The 18,378-nt window shown below is 37.7% G+C and overlaps 2 protein-coding genes across 12 annotated transcripts in view; one reads left to right on the forward strand and one right to left on the reverse strand.

Moving 5' to 3' along the window:
- LOC139118732 (myelin-associated neurite-outgrowth inhibitor-like) overlaps positions 1-1,941 on the reverse strand; it is a 28,609-nt gene extending 26,668 nt beyond the window's left edge. For 4 of the 6 annotated variants that reach the window (XM_070682152.1, XM_070682150.1, XM_070682156.1 and 1 more), the window contains exon 1: positions 1,735-1,914. The gene's annotated coding sequence lies outside the window, so the exon portion shown is untranslated. Of the gene's footprint in view, positions 1-1,734 lie in introns of all 6 variants that reach the window. The other 2 variants (XM_070682154.1, XM_070682151.1) reach the window with 1 other exon arrangement.
- On the forward strand, positions 1,934-16,194 carry LOC139118731 (pleckstrin homology domain-containing family B member 2-like). Of its 6 annotated transcripts, XR_011548803.1 has the most exons (8): positions 1,937-2,064; positions 2,525-2,603; positions 7,830-7,963; positions 8,598-8,759; positions 9,477-9,699; positions 13,287-13,350; positions 14,337-15,025; positions 15,251-16,194. XR_011548803.1 is itself a non-coding variant. In XM_070682149.1 (7 exons), the coding sequence occupies exons 2-6, from the start codon at positions 2,549-2,551 to the stop codon at positions 13,322-13,324; spliced, it is 612 nt and encodes a 203-aa protein (XP_070538250.1). In that variant the 5' UTR covers positions 1,937-2,064; positions 2,525-2,548; the 3' UTR covers positions 13,325-13,350; positions 14,337-16,194. The 6 variants fall into 6 exon arrangements, 3 of the variants coding, with proteins under 3 accessions (XP_070538250.1, XP_070538248.1, XP_070538249.1); XR_011548801.1 differs by lacking the exon at positions 13,287-13,350 and having other exon boundaries at positions 1,934-2,064; XM_070682149.1 differs by having other exon boundaries at positions 14,337-16,194.
- The last annotated feature ends 2,184 nt before the right edge of the window (positions 16,195-18,378 follow it).

The following is an 18,378-nucleotide window of genomic DNA, read 5'->3' on the forward strand; positions in this document are numbered from 1 at the left end:
TCAGCAGAGATCGATACACAACAATACTAACTGATTGTGTTATGAAAGCAATCCTTGAAAACTGGGCATCGTCTAAGATATTAAGCTTGTGGACAAGTGGGAACACCAAATACGAAAATAAATTAAAAGTTTATACAATAAAACAGAGAGAATCTGCAAAATTGACTTGAAATGAACAATAATAATCTTCGGTACATTAGGAATATTATGCACTCTCACATACAGTAGATGCTAGGAAAAAATATAAACCAAGCAATTAGCAGACATCTCATCCTAAAAGTTGAACCAAGCTGGCTATCGGTATCTGATCACTAAAAGCTTGAAGTCTCACAGTAATGCTGGTGGACTATTGCAAAAACCTCAAAAATGCAAAGTAACAATGAAAAAATACAAAATCTTTTGTATTAAAATATGTTAACTTTTTAAAAATTAACAAAGATTACAGGCAGCTGTGACAGACAGCAATTAGATTTCATGTACCTAAACGGGTAAAATTTTGACGGGCACTTGGAGTGAAAAGTGAATTCAACTTCCCAGAGGTGCGGTTGATGAATGCATCGAAAATGTCAATACAACTTTACATCATTGTATGTGATTACACTGCCGGTACAGTGCAGTTCCTGTCTTTAAATAAATATGGACTGGATCTATTTTTCTGCATCAATTGGTCAAATACAAAGACGTGTCTATTCTACAGTACTGCTATTTGTTCCCAATGCCATTCAATTGCAAATACGGACAACAGTTGTTTTAATTAACATCGAGTTGTTAAAATTCCTGTGGGCTTTTCTTGACTGTCTGATTCTTTTATTATGGAGTCCGCTTTGCGAATGTGCGCAGTGACGTAATTCTTTAGGAAGAGGGAGGCAGGTTTTACAGGTAGGATTGCTGTTCAATGCTGAACGGACACAATGACACGCATAAATTACGACTCGTGGTTTTTTGTTGAACATGTCTGTTGAGTCGGGCATGCAAGATGGCTTCCAAGATATTCATGAATAACATTACAGCAACGACACTAGCCACTTTCTCTCTTGAAAGTTCAGATGCCAAAGCAAAAACAACATTTAATCGGATTATACAGGAAAAAATGAGGAGTTTTGGGTGTATACGTGATGATGACCAAACGATTCTCGGTGGGATTACATTTCCGAAAATTCTTTCAGTTTCCTTTCAAATTTCATTCAAACGGAACTTCGGAAGGACATTTTGCCACCATTGGTAATCGTGGCCGCGAATTCTTACAAAAATCACACATTTATGGACTATAAACTCGTGGACAAAATGGCCGACTAGTGACAAAAACATGTTAAAGAAAATGAATCAGCGTAGCAGAGCGGCAATACGATGATCAATGTATAAATCCTCGACCGGTGCACACAACATGTAGTACTGTATACATCAACAACTACCATAACACTCAACAGTGGCGATGCGCTAACATCTGTGCACAGCACAATGAACGACGAGCTGGTTTACAAAATACCATTCCCGAGTACACGTTACACAAAATGCTCCACGTCCACCAGTACATCAAACACGACATCACGAAGCAAAATAAATTGACCGTGGCTAATTGTATCTTCAGCTCAATAGGAAACGGTTGGGGTTTTTTTTGGTCGAATGTTGATCAATTTTCCCCTTTGCACTATGTTATGTATACCGTCTAATGTGTACCGCGGCCATAGCGTTTTCACGGCAAGCTTGAGTGAGCAAAGATATTTACATACTTACTGATAATCGCCGCACCTAAATTTTCTCTAGTGATTACAGTCCGATTCCTTGATGTATAAGAAACATTTGACAAACGCACTAAAATGCAAAGTAGGCTGGAAAACGAGGATTTTACAGGTATAATTTTCAGGGCTGACACAAAAACACTCCACGTACCTGAATGATGTCGGTGACCTCGACTACCTATGACGTTATGCGTAAAGGAGGATGCGCAGTAGTGGCACATTTAAGGAAACGTAGGTCAGGTGAGAACGAGTCAACGCCACAGAGACTAACACAACTAGTCCTACCAAGAAATAGTCAAGTTTTGTACAGATCAATTAAAGTTCGGTAAGTGTATCAATTTTTTGTTATTTTCTCCAAAACTGACGCTCTACACGCCGTTTCCACTGACGTTTCAGTTGTAAACAAAACACATCATCCGGGATATTTGTGCCGTTCGTTACAAATCGCCGAGCACTCAGTATGTCTAGGTCTCAAAGTTTTTCTTTTGAAAAAGGAATTTTTGATTTTATGCACACTAATTTCCCATTTCGAATCCGCAGTTCGCAAAGAAGGGTTTCGATGAGCAAGGAGGCCAGAAAAGGCAACGGTGTGTGCAACGATTACGTGCGAACCATGGCAAGCAAATCACAGGTCGAAACGAAAGACTATGTCGTCGTATTTATATTGTCTTGTCTGTGTGTAACACTGGCAATACAGTCATTTTAGATTTTGGGCTTCTATGAGAATCCAATAACACTGTTTTATCAATAATTGTGTAAACATTTACTATCTTCATATTTTTTAGCGCACAAGCAGAGTACATCGAAACATGGCATCTGCGCCTCAAGGATTCGTCGCAAAGGCAGGATGGATGCACAGGCAATGTAAGTTTTGAAACATGGTAATGCTATATTCATGCTAGGAAGAAAAAGGAGAGTAAAGAAAGCTAATGGTCATTCTGTTGACTATTACTTTTTCCTGTTAACAATGCCATTGTTTGAGAGCATCATTGTACTGCTTTGCCACGTGAAACCATGCAACTTGTAGTTGTACCATACAAGTCTAAAACATCAAGGTAGTGGGTAGAAGTACCACAGACCATTATATTATCAGTATAAAGTCTAGAGACTTGTTTATATTGCCTTTCAAGATACATTCATAGATTAAGAGACTAGTTTGGAAGTTGTTTATTGTGAAAATTACATGCGAAATAATAAAAAATAGCCATAATAATGATAGGAAACTCCATTCCACTGATCAAATCTCAGCGATGACGTCATCCATTTTGAGCGTCACACTAGTAGCAACACAGACTGGGAGCGCCAGCCATGACGAACAGTGGCCAGACAGTTCAAATAGATAATGTTCACCTGATAACCCAAATTCTCATTCGACAGACCTTTCCACTGTTCATGCTCACGTTGATACTGTTCCATCATGTCCATGAGCTGACACTTTGATAACCCTGGCAGTGTTTCCCCTGGGTTCCAAAATCTTGTAGCAAATTTGGCTAGAAGCCCTAAAAAATTATTCGCCAAACCAGATATTCAATTAGCCAAGCCGACACCACTGATCACAAATGACGTCATTTATTTCTCATTAATATGCAAAAATAAATATTTGTCTGCATTTTCCGTAAGAATGACGGAAATAAACCCTGTTAGTGCTACTATGGATACTAAAAGTAACACCAATTAATGGTTCAGATTACAAGGTGCCAACATCAGCCACACATATAACATAAAATTTGTCCGAATTCCAAGTGACACTTGTATATTCAGTAACAAACCTGAAATCGCTATCATGCGATACTGTACATATCGCTACAGACAACGGCACGAAACCTGGTTCAGCATAGTAGTTTTTTTAAACGAATCAGATATCCATTCTCGTAGCAGTTCGAAAGTAAAATACTCTCAGACTTGAGAAATATGTGCATTTTTTAGACTTCCAATACGCTTGAAGTTTAGCAAGCGAAGCTTGGACAGCGCACAGCGTGTCAATGGCGCTTGGGTCAGGGGTCATCATCAAAGACGTCAGTGTGTATTCACAGCCAGCTTCAATCATGCCATGGATCGCGGAAATCACGGATCATAACCTCCATGATAAATCCAATGTTCACGTCTATTATGTGAACAGAACCGTAAAATATCAAATATATACCCTTTCTATATGCAGAAACATCTTTTGTTTCACTGACGATCAAGTTAAAATGCTCAAATATCGCAACAAGACTTGCGTGTATTTATTTGCACGATGTGAACGCGGAACTAGGCCGCCTCGGCAGACGAGCGAGCGCTTCTCTGAAAGTCTGTATCACGATGTCACGTCAGACAATACACACGGTCCGTGATACACTGAAAATTGTCGCGAATTTATATTTAAGGAAGCCAATTCACACAAGTTTCTAACGCCAGTAAAGGTATTTTCTTGTTGGCAGCAATACACCACGAACATTTTCGCTATTCAGGAGTGCCTTACTCGCTCTACGTTCTAAAAAAATGCCATGCGTATGCTTTTGACCATATGCATGCCGCCACCTTCCTTTCCAAATTCACGGTCGACTTTCCTACATTGATCATAATTTTTCTTTCCATTTCATAGCTTTACTTGCACTTAGAATGTGTGTTTTAGGGGTGGTTTCCCCAATATTGGTGGAGCAGCCAAAGCAAAAAGGAAAGTTTGCCGTTTTGCTTAGTTTCACCGACACTACGATCCTTCAATTGAATTCAGTGTTGACGATGACATGGCTGTCACTGCACGGAGTTATCTGTAGGCACACATTGCGCGTAGTCAAACCCAAAACTTCGCAACATTTTAGTCAACTAGTCATTATATACTTGCGGTACTATTGATTTGTGAGTTATTTCGTTACAATTTTATTCATACTGTATGTGTTACAAATAGGATCTCCTGACGCATTTAAAGGTCGGGGATGCAAAGAGATACGTATAAAGTAATGCAGGACATGTGCGTGCGGACAAAGTGATGACGTCATAGTGCAATTTTCGATTCGCAAGTTTGGCTAACTTTTGCCAAAATCTTCTCGCCAAACGCTACTTTTTTCTCGCATTTGCGATTTGGCGAGAGGGCAGCGGAAACACTGCCCTGGACAGAAAGAGTTCAGAAAATAAACAAGTAGCAGGGAAAAATCCAACCATATACAAAAAATAAGTTTGTATAGATATTTTACAAAGATTAACCAAGAAAATCATAATCCTACAAATCGCCAAGGTCATGTGCAAAAAATACCAGGCAGGTGGTATACCAAAGCGCCTAGTCCTGTCACTTAAGTAATATGCACCTCGAAAGTGAAAGATTTACACTTTTGCTCAAACCTTCCTTAAGGAATATCTAAACCATTCTCTGTCAAAATCAAGAATAAAAAGAGGGGGGATCACCGTGCAAATTTTGGTACTAGAGAAACATATCACCCAAGATTTACCGATATTAGAAATTCAAAATGGCTCCCATCCCTGTGTTAACTCTATGAAGAAAAATAAAAATTTTCGAATTTCAAAAAACTTAGCCGGTGAAAAGTTTTCTTTCACCAAGAGCTTTAAAATGAACCCCCACATGCGGTATATCAGAAGAGAATTGTAAAAGTTTGAGAGTCCGAATGTCTGTCCCCGAGGTGCGTTCTTCCTTAAACAAATAGTGAAGAGAATGTGCATTTAAATTTCTTACTTCGATATAGAAGGAATGAAATGGTATGCAATAAAGAAGGAACTTCATAAATAAATATAGCATAAAAAGGACAGCATACACAAGCTCTAGTTTAGTAACTTACACGTATGAACTGTTTTTGTCAGTGTTGAGGGACTGTGGCTTGGACCAAAATAAACAAGCCGCATGTAGAAACAGCACTTTGAGGGGAGCACCAGAAAGGTGTTAATGACTTTCTGTGAAGCAATACACAAAGTCCTTCTAATGCTTCAAGTAGGTGTCGAGTATACAAAGGAAAGTCAAGATTTCCCCACTAGTAGAGGTCTTCCAGCATTGACAGTAAAGAAGTAACCTATCACGGTTGTGATATTACTTGAATAAAAATGTCTGAAAATATTAACCAAGAAAGGTGATTTTAAGTTATATCACAGTTGATACTGTGTGTGTTGTCATGGAAGTACCATTGTTGACAGATAGATCATGGCAGTAAAAAAGACCTTTATGTCTAGACTGATTAATATGTGTGTAGGTAACAATAGGGAGAATTTGATATCTCTGAGCAATTATACAGAACTGCCTGCAGTGAATACAAATAATTATACTGAAAGACTAAACAGGCTGAATGTAATGTACATGGAACCAACCCTGTTCCTGTCTTTCCTGGATTAGACAAGAGGAGCCATGCTTAATTTCTTCAGTTTGTCAACGATACACAGTTATTTTGGTTTAATTTGGTTAGATAAAGCCCTACATACCAGAGAAAGGGTTATACATCTATAGTACTAGCTTCTGGTACAGGTACATTATTAACCAGTAATACCATATCACGCACGGCACAAAACTCATCTTATTCCCTGTATTTGCCAGAGACATCCAAGCTAGATTTCATGGAATTTGCTAAGATCCTCATTCTGCTTTCACTTTCTCAGTTTAATGTACCTACGTGAAGGACAACAATTGTATGAAATATGAGATCTATGATCTAATGTTGAGACAGTGTTTGATGAATGTTGATCACGAAACCATTGACCTCATCTCTTATGGGTCACATCTCTGACAAGTCAAGACAGAAAAGAAGGCGTAACCTTTTCACTCAAATGTTTTGGTTCAAACCCATTGTTCTCCATGGCAGGTGTAGACCTGTGTAAAAGGACTAGGATGAAAAGATATGGCATAACTTCGGTGATATTTGTTTCAGTAGAGATGTCATTATAGTAAACGCTTTTCTGCTCGTTAAAGTACGGCGAGACCATGATTGTGAAATGTTGACTCAAGCTTCATGTATTGTATACAAGGTAGATATTTTAATGACACAATTTTTAACTTACATCAGAAATTATGCTGTCAAAATATTGCGTTGTTCAATTTAAGAACAGTCACAGTTCCCCATTTTCTTTCTTACACAAGGTGTCAGAAAATGATGATTTTCTGTGCTTTAGAGCAAATAACTTATAGTCATTCCACAACATTCATGTTGCAGTCATAGCAGAATTAAAGAACATTAAATTGATACAAATAAAGTGTCTCGAAAACAGTTTTGTTTTCCATAAAGTGTTCATTTTTTCCGCTGTATAAGTTTGATCAGTTTGACAATATTTTTGAGCATAGTGAGGAAGTGGCAGTGCCCTTGTGAAGAGAGGACTTAAAATAAATTTCATAAGGAATTGTCAATTCAGTTTATAGCTACTTGAGAAGATACATAGGTCCTTGTAATACGTGAATTGATCTCACTGTCATTCTCTCTGCCCTTATGCTATTTTAATTATTTGTGTTGACAGCCTTCAGGTGTCAAAGTTTTATTTGTGTTGCCATGCATTTAATCAGGTGTCAATCAGTTGGATATTTACCCCTAACTGTTAACACGTCTTTGACAGTACTGTTACCACAATACCCTTTTGATTTCTATGTTGTGAAATACAGATGTACAATTTTAGATCGTGTTCCCTTACCATGCTCCCTAGTGTCCAACTTATTATTGTTCACTGATGTTTTTGTGTTATACAGTAGAATACGGTAGAAAATCTAAATATGAGAACAGCATTCAACATCTTTAAACAAGTAATTAATACTTACTACTTAGCGTTTAATTAGACAAAGGTCCAACTTTCTATGCCATTGGAAACATTTTGGTTAGTATCAAAATATGATAACATTGTCAGGTTACAGGAAATATCACCCTGATTCCAGAACTCATTTATGTGTGATTCGGTTTTGTTTTTGTTTCTTTAGCTACCGTTTACCTTGGGTTCTGCTTGTGAACCAGAAGTTATCTTCCTTCTGTGGCAGTATTGTTTTTGGTCAAATCTATACCACTTATTTTTATAATACCAGTTAACTCTCTCAATACTTCAATACAATATTTATATATATCATACATTTTTCCCATTTCTTTCCACGTGTTGTACCTTAATCAGCTGATATTATGTTTTGAATTGCTTTCACAGCTGAGTTCCTGAGGAGATGGAAGAGGCAGTGGTGCGTGCTGTATGCCGATGGTGGTTTTGCATGTTATGCTGATGAGAGCAAAGGAGAGAGAGAAGTTGTCATTCGAATGAATCTCGATGCCAAGTACATTACGGTAATTATTCATCGATGATACAAGGATGACAAAGTACAACAACAATTTTGTTGTTCATTTGATCTGTTGTGAAGGTAATAATACTTCATTCACTGAAATGTGAATGGTGTACTTGGATGTGGATCATCCCAGGATTCAAAAGCGGTCAGTAGGAAATTTACTTGAAGTCAGTCATAATGTCACAGCATTCTTGTAATTCTGTTATGTATATTGTGCTAATAGGACATTAACCCTTTGAGTGCCAAAGTCAATTTTTGTCACCTTTATAAAATATACCCAAATCAATTTTTTTCAGATTTTTGCCAAAGTGTTGATAAAAAATCTGTAGCAAATGAAATGTGGTGTCCATTTGGTCTAAAATTATCAAAAAAATTACAGAAAAATTTATAAAAATTGGTAAAATGTTGCACTAAAATTTGGTGAGAAAAAAAAGCACTCAAAAGGGTTAAAAAAATATTGCTTTTATTAGTTCCATGGCTATGTTATCAACCTTGAGGTCAACTTTACTTGTCACACCATACCACATCAACTTTTAACCCTTCTTGATAATAGTTTAAAACCAAAGACAATTGAGGGGGATTCCCCTCTACTGTCTATGATAAAACTAATATTTCTGTATTTTCCTTACCAAAAGTCTGGCTATGCAGTGCGTGACATCAGACCACCAGATGGCAGAACTTATGATAGCTTGATCGCTATCAAGACATACGACACAACCATTTCGCTGTGTGCTGAGAACTCTGATGACTGCAAGGCCTGGGTCATGGCACTTGAGCAGATGAAAGCATTACCAGCAGTAAGGCTACTACTATACATATCACTTTGTCCTCTCCGCATTGCCATAGTCAAATACTCACAGTCATAGTACCGTAGTGCCATATTCCTTGATCTGTGTGTTCTATCAGTAAATCTGGCATACTCATTAATAATGATGATGGAAATACTCTTAAATTTTTTATTTTGTTATTTTGTTGCACCATTGTAAAATATATGATTGTTACTATTCTAATCATTGGAAAAAGTTCCTTTGATAAAGTGGCTTCAGAAAGGGTGAACATCTGATGCTGTTACAGAAAGATAAAAATTAAAATAAAACTGAGTATAGACCGAAATGGGTGCCCATATGGTTCAAGTTTTGAACTTTTGCTGATAGTTTGGTTAAGGAGACTTTAGAAATTGCCTCTTTCATAGTTAAGAGAAGGGGCAACTGTTGGAAAGTTTTGTGTTGGAGAAGCACAGTACCCAAAATAAATGAAGTTTACTACTCAAATAGCTGCATGTCTGTGTGAACTCTACAGAAAAAAGTACATCTTTGATTTTGTTGAAAAAGAAGATGGTGGAAGCCCGAAAATTCTTGGCAAATCTAAAATGAGTTCATGCAATCTCTAGGCGAGCCGCCTGTATAGGTAATGTATGGAATCCATAAATCTGTCCTCAAGAGGAATTCTATCGTGAATCTTCTCTGGATCTTCATTGTATCCTGAACACTGTGTCTTTTGTGTGTCTCTTTCAGCCTGCACCAGTGACAGTTCAAGTACCCAATCAGAATGTGACGATTGTGCATCAGCGCCGGCCACCACCAGCATACAGAGCCACTACAGTGACCACCACTACTTACCCCAATGGACAAACTGTGGTAACTCCAGGCAGCAACCAGGCCGTGGTCTACCCACATTCCACCAACACAACATACCTTGTTCAAAGTGCACCTGGCCAGGCCGTCTATTATGATTACCGTAAGTAATAAAGAGAGGGTACATAAAGCTCATTGGTTGATATATGTACTCTGGTATATGTTGCATGTTGCTCTGTGTATGGTATATATGGTACATAATGGTGTAATATTATATCATCATCATAGCCATTGTTAAATTCACAGTGATTGCTCTTCATAGTGCACATTTCACTGGAGATGCGGGTTTGTGACGTTGACAAAATGATTCATCAAATGGTTAATTGTTATTCACTGTGTTCAAGGTGCTATGGATGTCATATATTCCAGTTACCCTTCTAACGTCTCCTCCACTCCTGTTATTCAGAAACAAACTGGTCAGATTTTAATATACTTCATTCAATGTCATGGCTTTATGGCTACAGTTATGGGCTGTGAATAATTAAAAACCCAGTCATGATAAAAGAAACTCACTGAGTCATTGCCTCTAGGGGTTACAGTTGTGCTCAGTTTTTATTGTCATGCACAATTCACACCAACTACCATGGTTGTGCCTTGGAAACGCTTTTCAGATTTTACTCTGAAATATTTGTTATAAAAGAACCAGTCAACAGTTGGAACTTCCAACAACCTATTCAAACAGGTAAAACAGGTATCATGTTAGGGGAGGTTTAAATTGTTGTTTAATCTTTAATTTTTGAATTCCAAACTTTTGCTTCGTGGGGAGGGGGGGTGTCAGATTGCCAAATTGTTTGCCATGCACTATTCAGACCTACATGTATACAGGTTTATTTAAGCAATAAAGCACACCCAGCAACGGTATACCACGAGATTTTGACCAGTTCAAGACATATATCGCACGTGCATATATGAAGTGAACTGGTCAAAATCGAGTGGTATACCATTGCTGGGTGTGATTTATTGCTATTATATCATAACAGTATATTGAAATTCTGCCATGGAACATCAAAAACGGGTTTTTGCTCAAGCTGAGAGCTCGCGCGTATGCCAGCCGTGGTATATCGCCAATATACCACAGTTCTTTTCGCGTCTCGAGCAATCAGATCGCTGCATTTGCGCCATAAATATACTGGTATGATATAATAAAAATCATTGACTGCCTATCTGTAATTTGGTGTCTTTGTTCATATGGAAACTTCACTAGCACATTTCATACTACCGGATTTTTCTGAGAGTACGCCCAGGGCCGTTAAACAGAAAATGGCTACATTGTCTGCTTCACAGCTGTAGCTAAATAACAGCCCAGGGCCGTAATTCGGTAAAAATTTACCGCCAATTTACTAAAAATACGGGATTTATTCTCTGGTCGTTCTACGTCACGACAACCCGCGTCTATGTCATCAATTTTGGTGCGTCGGACCTTCTTCTTTGTCGATCTTCGGTGTGCTCGTAAATATGTAAACAAACAACATGGCGGCCGATGTTTCTCCCATGATCAAAAGTCATGTAATGAAATCGATATTTTCACAGACTACCACATTACTAATCCGAACAATGTAAACACAAGAATGTACCGCCTGTATATTCCGAAGGAATTACGTGAATAATTTGGGGAAACAACGAACTCGAAGCTGGTCGCGTATACCGTGGGTTCCGTACGCATTGCAAACAGGGTCAGGCGCGACGTTTACAGTGTTCGCGCCGTCGAGATTCAGTCGATATTTGTTCCCGAAAAATAGCGTATCTTCATCTGTGATAAATTTCTAGGACTATACTACCTTTGAAATAGAGTATAACTTTGCGGAAGGTAGCCTACGTGTAGACCGAGAGCTGTCATTTGCTCCACACACGAACAAACGTGAGCGCTAACGCACACGACGGACGACTGGAAATGATTGACAACTTGTGCATGGCGTACTGATATTTATTCCTAAAGTAGTTCAAAAGTTTAAACGCGGAATCGTCATGGAAAACTTATTTTATTTTGCAAAAAATAACGAATTCTTGGCTTGTGCATGTGATAAGTATATTATTCCCTAATATTTTTCTTCGTTCAGCTCGGAAAATACTCGTGACGTAATGACCGTGTCACCACTCGTCTTCGACTCGTGGTGACACGGTCATTACGTCACTCGTATTTTCCTTTGCTGAACGAAGAAAAATATTAGGGAATAATATCTAATTATCACATGCCTCCATGGTTTGTCGAACGCATTCAAATACGGCTAGTTTTCAATCGGATTCGAACCCACAACATACGGCATCAGTCGCCTAGCTGAGAGGCCATAGACAGAACCGCTCGGCGAAAAAGCGAAGAAAATCATCGATCAGATTTTGACGTGTGCACGTGTTCTGAGGTTGACCTAGTTTGTAAGTGTGACAAGTTAATCAAAGTAGTCGAACGTGTGAAAATAGATACAGTGTTTCACATTCGTTGCACGCAAAGAGGTCAATAATCGTAAACAATTGTGGATCATACCATTTCTACTAGGGATTACTACTACTGTTACGTTTGTGAATGCAACAAATTTACGCGAAGAAAATCATCAGATTTTTGTATCAAAGCAAAAAAAACCTGAAAAGTAATGATGTACATTAAATAAAAAAATAATGAAACAGAGTTATTTTTTATGATAGTCATTTTATTTATTTCATGATCCCCATCGTGCAGAATGGAAAATTCCTGGCTCCTGCTTCATCTGTCAATCATTGTCGGCATTGTGTGGCAAACTCTAACGTTGACTTTGCGTTCTTCTGGATCATTCCACCTGCATTTTAGTAGCATAAATAGGGGGATACGGACATATATCGCCGAAGTAATTATCTTAGAAGTGTAACTTATTTTATTTTGTACGCTATATAAAACTTTTTGACCTTTGCGTAGGTAATTTTTTTCAAGGGGAGTCAAGTTGAAATGCCGTAGACAAAGGTTGAGATGAAATTTAAATTCTTAATACGGCCCACCCCCCAAATAACCGCCCATGGGCGGTTTTTCGAGTGGGCGTACTCTCAGAAAAATCCGGTATCATATATGCTGGCGTTTAAGGTGTAATTCACATGACTATTTTGTGAAATTGTAATTTTCATCACTCATTCAAAATATTTTTATCATCATGTCTGTCATAATTAAAATACATTTTAAAACCCCATTTGGAGGGAGGGCGTTGTTTCTAGAGATACATGTAGTTAGCCAGTGACATCAGCTGCACAACTTCAAAGTCCAAGCATTCTCATTATTATGTTAAATGCAACATCATATTTCCCAGGCTTTGTGAACAGCTATGGCCAGACTTGACTTATTGTGTCTACAAACAGTTATTCATTAATTTTGAGAAAAAATACAAAAACCCAATAACATGGCATGCACCAACTGAAGCACCAAACCATGTCACAAAATGCCCGATGCAATAAAGCTGCTGTCATTTCTACTTACTGTACTGCCTTTAAAGAAATAGTGATTGCATGGTGATCTTTCTATCTTCACTCCATGTCCTACAACTGCAAAGTTTCTGCTTTGCAAACATTCCTAGATCATAATCAATTTAGTAATTCTTATACATGTAATTTACACACCCCGTATGGATGTACGGTATACACCATGTTGATGTCTCTTTCTATAGTGTAGTGAGTTTTGCACTTCTGTCTGCATCTGTAATATATTTTTTGCCATTTTCCTCTTTGTGTCTGCAGGCCCAACTTCTAGATGTACTGCTTATTACTATTACTAACACAGCTTCAAAAAAAGACTAACAAGGTATTGTTGTAGAAAACTTGCACCTTTCTTCCCTACATAATTTGTTGATATGTAAAAAATTCTTTGAGAACCACTGAAATTCATGTTACTTTTCAGTATTGGTGTTTTGGTTTTTTTAGGGGGGAGGGAGGGAGGAGGGGGAGAGTTTGCATTGAAACACTGTAGGTGTATTAACTGATCATGTGTTACACAATTTAACCATGATACTTTTAAAATTGGTACTGCTTGATCTTTGATATCAATTCCTTTCAAAATTGCACCTGTGAGTATATTCTTTCATTGCGACTCAAATATCTAACGGCTTCCATAATCCTATTCTTACTTATTCAAACTTCCCACCTTAAGCTCAATTTGACCTAGCTCCATTGCTTGTTTCAATATTGAAAAGGCCAAGGACTATTGTCCAGTGTCTACTGGATATGATATCTCTTTCCTCTACGCTGTCTTTAGATTTTTAGAAAACCAGCTGTTGTTAGTTTGATAGGCTGCCTCAATCATTTGATGTACCCTCTGCCAAGTTTGTGAAGAATTTTTACCATTGTTATATAATTTGATGAAAAGGTTAAGGCCTATGTCCTGAAAAAACTTGCTGTTGTGAAACCAATATTTTTTCTGTGTACTTGATACAAGTGAGCCAGGTACCAGTAGTCAACATCAGCGATGAGTTGATGGTGTGATATTTGTAGTCTCTTGTTTCCTGACTGTGGTCATCATTTCATCACTAGTTACTAGTGTTTGAGTAGAAACTTTGTCGGCAAAATCCAAATAATTTTTAAACTCTGATGGTAATACATGTAGCTAAGCTGTACATATTTTTTGTCAGTATAGGGATCAAAACCCTTTAAGAACAGGCAATAACAATTCCAGATGTTGCCACTATTTCCACACAGAATTTGACTCACACAACCAGTGAATATCCGTGTGCTATGCAAAAAGTGATCTCAGACTGACGATTTCTGACTTTCCCGTTTCTCTTTACCCGGCAGCCAACCAACCTAATCAAGAAACGGTAATAATTGACAACAGACGTAATCATCGTGAAAGAGATTTTGCAACTGGAGCACTTGTAGGAGCAGCAGCGGGTGCCATGTTGATGGGTCCATACCTGTGGTCACCACTGTGGTACTGAACACAGGGGAATCCATCATGACTGTGTAAACTGAAGGAGAGCATTTTACAGGTTGTGGTTTGCACAGTGAAAAGCTTGTATTTCCAATTGTAAATAGACTTTGAACAAGTATATGCAGAATTGAACACAAACACACAGTATAACTGGAATTCATTTTGCTGATCTTGCTTTTGCTGCAGACTATTATTTACAGCTATTTTACCCTTCCACCCCATTTCCTGATCTAAAGGTCCAACTTTACCAAAGAAAAGAATGGGATTGGTTCAAACCACGGTGGTGGAAGGGTTAAAGAGGCATATGCTTGCTGCAATTAAACAGAAAAGCAAATTGTTGCAACCAGATTGATATAATTTATCTGAAAACATTGACTTCTGAAGTGTGAATTATATAGGTACACACATACAACTATAAGTATATGACATCAAGGAATATGTCCCTTTGATAGTTACTTTCATTTTAAGCTACAACCCATTTTAATATAGCTAATGTGATCAAGGACATGTACAACTTTTTCTTCAGGGCCATCAACCAGCATGTTAGTTCTATGTGCAACAATATGTGAAATTGGTTAAAATGTCACACAGAATCCCTTTATATAAGAAACTGCTAAGAGTTGCCCGTATTGTAATCAATGATATGATCATGGAGCCGCAGATGTGAAAAAATGTTTGTCAACGCTGTAATGCATTGCTTGTTCGACTAAAAACGTTTGTGGAGATATGTTACAAAAATAGGATATCTTTACATGAGAAGAATTCTCACTTTTAATAGAAATTCTGCCTATTGAAAGTTCGATATCTCAGACCATGATTTTGAAATTGTTTGCCCCATAGCCATATTGACAGCAATGTTTGAATGCATTTTTAAAGTATTCTTGAATATATAGTGGAAATTTTTGTAGTATTGATGTTGTTAATGCATTCTTAACCTTTAAGCTGAAAGGCCACAGATTAGCTTTGACAGTGATTTACAAATTTACAAGTCTTTGGTTCAAATATGTTTGCAAATGTGTATGTTTGACTTGATGTGGATTCCATGATCAAGTGAAAGTGATTCTTGAAGATGTTGCACAATAGTGCCTGCTTTTATATGCAACTGTAGGGGGCGCTCTTTCAGCATGCTTAATATCATGTTCGATGTGGAGTGATTTTAACAAACACAATAGTTGAACAGATGCATGAAGTCTGTCAGGCTGCAATTTTTGCAATATCCAAGATGAGAGATCAGTGATTTCTAGGCAACGCAATGGTTTTTTTTGGTAAAAACCAAGACAAATGTTATCTTCAAGGCATTGACATGCAGTCGCTGCTAAAAAAAAGCAATATTGTATGAGAAGAAAAATGTAACCAGGAAAAGGTGGTTTGCTAGTGAAAGTTTTGAAATATATATGTAATACAGAAAGGAAGATGACAACTGTTTTGCAGATTTTTAGGGAGATTGTGTACAGGAATGAGATTTTTATGAAACTGAAAAAAAAAAAAATTGAAACTTTGAACAAAAATAACTTTCTATGTGATTACTGTTTTAACTTTATATCTACTGTAGCATAACCACATTACAGGTTGGCTTGCCATGTTATTTTGTTAGTTTTCAGCATTTACACTGCAGTTGTTCAACGTTTTGAAGGAAATGCACAAATATTTAAAATTCTATTAATTCTACAAAATGTAATATCCTACATCTATACGGAGAAATAAATTTTCAAGAATTTTAAATCTCGTCAGTGTTTTCTGCATAACTGCTAGATATTGGAATTCATGTCAGCATAGTTGTCATGAACTGTCTGACCATGGCTTCTGTTACCATTTTAACTTGAGTGAAGTCAAACATCCCATGAAGATACCAATCTATACTAAACTTCAAGAAACAAGAAATAAATGATACAAAATGTTGATAACATGCGGTATGCGATGGTTGTCACACCCCACGAGCATAGGGTTTATAGATATAAAAAAACAAAATTCAAAATGCCTGTGTCGACATCTTGAACTTCCGTCCGAGACAGAAGACAAAAGAGTTTTACACCAATATATGTGCATCAATCACCTGGCGACCCAAGTGCCAATCAAAAGAATTCTCCTATGTAAAGAATAGATGGTAATTACATGCAATAAAAGAAACACATGATTGTTAATTATCATGCACATTGTAAAAACTGTTTAGTGTCATGTACTGTGATGTGATGTCAAGCTATCTTTCACAACACTATGTCAAAACTGGCACAGGTGTGGATGTAACTACAATAAAAGCCTTCAGTTCTTATGGAACTGAGTTTCAGAATACATTACATTCATTATCGCTTTGAATTGCTGATGACTGGTAGAAGAACCATCTGGAAGCGGGCGATTTGACGAGCGCCCTCTAGCGATTGATATTCCTGTCTGAAATGCCGCAGAGTAATAAAAATTTTCAGCTCCACGGTCTGACGACAAAACCCTTTCAAAGTTCGACGCGGCGATAACCATAATGCATGAGTCAATGGTATTCAAAGCAAGTCGAAATGTGCTCAGTCTAGCACCTCTGAAAGCCAAACTCTGAATGTAGGCCAGTTCACTACCTTGTTGTAGTGATCATGGAGAACGTCTTTCTTTCATGTATTTATGCTCAATTCACACCCAAAAAATGCAGAAATAATCAAACACTGCCAAGAGTTAAGTTTTTAAGGCAGGCCTTTTTCATTCGCAAGGAGTAATGGATAAATTTGTACGAAAGTATACAACAACTTTCAATTGAGAGAGTTTCTATCTGTATGCGTCACTAAGGTTTACCTTCACCCTCAAACATCCACAAAAGTAGGCCGGACAAGCCACAAATATGTATTGCATCGGTAGGCAAATTAGCTCGTCTTTTTCACATTTTACCTTTATTTTAGATTGCTTTAATACCAGGATGTTTGCAAGACTCTCCGAGCCTCGCAGGGAGCCTGACTTTAATACCGTAAACGTATTTTCGAAAGGTCTGAACAGCGACCTCTATGATAGTTTATGACTTTTTATGATTCTACATCTTCGTAAATGTTGTACTATATGTTACCGCTGCGTTGAACTTTGAATGTTGGTTTTAAAAACATGTCTGCTTTTCAGAGAATGTCAAGCATGAATTCTTTTAAGGTAGTAGGCCTATGCGCCTCGAAAGTGAAAGCCTTTTAAACTTTTGCTCAAAATTTCCTCAAGGAATATTTCAACCACTCTCTTTTAAGATAAAGAATAAAACTCGGGGGGTCACCGTCCAAATTTTGGTACTAGAAGAACAAATCACCCAAGATTTATGGAATTCAACGTGGCCGCCGTCCCTGTATTAACTCTATGGAGAAATATAAAATTTTGGATTTTCGAAAAACTAAGACGGTAAAAAGTTTTCTTACACCAAGAGCTTTGAAATGAATCCCCACAAGTGGTAGATCTGAAAAAAATTGTAAAAGTTTGAGAGTCCAAATATATGATCATGAGTTCATGTGAGTGCTGTTTACGAGTCATGCACCCGCTCAAATGCCCATTCATTCACTGATTCACTCTCTCACACGTGCTGAATGGACCCTTGGTTAGCTATATGACCTACTTAAAATGCCCTTTCACCGAACTGCTTTCCTCGACTTCCAGGTATCTATATCTCTCTATATAGACATCGAAACAAGGTGAATGCAAAGAAAAAACCGGGTCGTGTGCAAAAGAGGGATGAAAGCTTACTGACCCCTCTGCTTCGACCTCAAACCACAAAATAGGTTTCATGCTTTGATGAATTGGACTTAACTTTTTGGAAAGCTTTGCATCGAAATCCTTTCCCAGTCATTACAAGACGCCGTCATCCATTACGATGAAGTCGAATACCTTTTTGTCAAATAAGGAGACAGCTGAACGTTTTGTTCGCCGAAGTTCCCGTCGCTCTGTCCGTGCCTCGTG

Source organism: Ptychodera flava, chromosome 19 (genome assembly GCF_041260155.1).
Source record: "Ptychodera flava strain L36383 chromosome 19, AS_Pfla_20210202, whole genome shotgun sequence".
Classification (NCBI taxonomy): Eukaryota; Metazoa; Hemichordata; class Enteropneusta; family Ptychoderidae; genus Ptychodera; species Ptychodera flava.

What these genes read in the sequence shown, in the direction of transcription:
- LOC139118731 (XM_070682147.1), top strand. Translation starts at nt 2,549, where the DNA reads ATGGCATCTGCGCCTCAAGGATTCGTCGCAAAGGCAGGATGGATGCAC. An exon ending in AGATGAAAGCATTACCAGCA is followed by an intron (nt 8,760 to 9,476) that starts GTAAGGCTACTA and finishes TGTCTCTTTCAG; the next exon opens with CCTGCACCAGTGACAGTTCA. An exon ending in GGCCGTCTATTATGATTACC is followed by an intron (nt 9,700 to 14,336) that starts GTAAGTAATAAA and finishes TTTACCCGGCAG; the next exon opens with CCAACCAACCTAATCAAGAA.